The sequence below is a fragment of the Mesitornis unicolor genome, unplaced genomic scaffold, assembly GCF_000695765.1.
Source record: "Mesitornis unicolor isolate BGI_N332 unplaced genomic scaffold, ASM69576v1 scaffold47424, whole genome shotgun sequence".
NCBI classification, from domain to species: Eukaryota; Metazoa; Chordata; class Aves; order Mesitornithiformes; family Mesitornithidae; genus Mesitornis; species Mesitornis unicolor.
The window spans coordinates 2560-3878 of NW_010181640.1; the positions used below are offsets into that span (position 1 = coordinate 2560).

The 1319-nt window shown below is 63.8% G+C and overlaps 1 protein-coding gene across 1 annotated transcript in view; it reads right to left on the reverse strand.

Annotated features, from left to right (window-relative positions):
• The window catches only part of LOC104539851 (UPF0577 protein KIAA1324-like), a gene marked incomplete at both ends in the record, with an annotated part of 3865 nt that extends 2551 nt beyond the window's left edge, over positions 1–1314 (reverse strand). Inside the window, 5 exons of the mRNA XM_010183482.1 lie at positions 4–97; positions 172–262; positions 340–468; positions 1015–1192; positions 1270–1314. Coding sequence (XP_010181784.1) covers positions 4–97; positions 172–262; positions 340–468; positions 1015–1192; positions 1270–1314 — 537 coding nt within the window. The remainder of the gene's footprint in view (positions 1–3; positions 98–171; positions 263–339; positions 469–1014; positions 1193–1269) is intronic.
• Positions 1315–1319: the final 5 nt, after the last annotated feature.

Sequence of the window (1319 nt, forward strand, 5' to 3'; positions counted from 1 at the left end):
GTAGAGCTCGCAGCCGACGCTGCAGATGGTCTCGAAGACGAAGGTGATCCTGGCCACCTCCTTGCTCTCTGCGTCCTCCAGCACCGGGCTCGGGGGGCTGGGGACAGCGTGGGGACACTGCCAGCCTCTGCCCCATGGCAATGTCCCCTCCCCACCCCTGGGGACACCCACCTGAAGCCGGGGACCACCAGTGTCAGGATCATGAAGTCGCTATCGGAGGCTCCCGCCGCTGTGTAGATGTAGTCCCCGGCCACCTCCCAGCCTGTGGGGACACGGTGACGGCTCAGGGGGGTCCCTGGCCACCCCCACGGGAGGGGACAGCGAGGGCACAGGTGGTACCTGCCATGCCCTTGTACTCGAAGTTGATGCCGCTGAGGACGGTGGTCTCCATGTTGGGGGGCAGCACGTTCCACCACTTGTACTCCAGCCCCAGCACCGGCTCTGTCCCCGCAGGACAACTGAGGCAGCCTGGGGACAGGAGGGGACAACCCTGCACCATGGGGACACTCACGTCCCCAGGGCAGCACCGGGTGACCGGTCACCCCTTGGGGACAATGATCTGGATGCCTTTACCAAAGCTATAGTGACAGGAGGGGACAGCCTTGCACTGGGGTGGCACCCACTTAACTCTGGCAGTTTTGAGTGCCCTGATCACTCCATGGGGACAATGATGGGGACATCCTTACCAGAGCCGCAGGAACAGGAGGGGACAACCCTGCATCGCGGTGTCACCCACCCCCCCAGCAGTTTTGGGTGTCCTGTCACCCCCTGGGGACGATGCTGATGACATCCTTACCAGAGCCATAGGGAGAGGAGGGGACAACCCTGCACTTAACCCTCGCAGTTCTGGGTGTCTTTGTCACCCCTTAGGGACAATGCCAGTGTCAATGCCATCCTTACCAGAGCCATAGGAACAGGGAGGGACAACCCTACATTGATCCCCCCTGTCGCAGCTCCGGGTGCCCCGTCACCCCCTGGGGACCATGATGGCGACAATGAGGGGGCCGCCCTTACCAGAGCCGTTGGGGTAGGAGCCGTAGGGGCAGGGCTGGCAGGCGCTGCCGTTGCCCTTGGCGAAGCCGGGGTTGCAGGGAGGACACTGGGTTTTCATCCCCGAGGGGGGCAGCTGGGCCGCCTGGGGCAGGTCCTCGCTGCAGATTTTGGGCTCTGCCCACTTGAACATCAGCTGCGTCTGCGCAAGTGGGACAAAGGGTGAGCAGGGGAGGACACGGGGACGGTGTCACCCCCCCGGTGTGTCCCCCCTTGTACCTTCCCGTGGGCGTCGCAGGCCGTGTGGGTGTAGAAGTAATCCTTGTCGG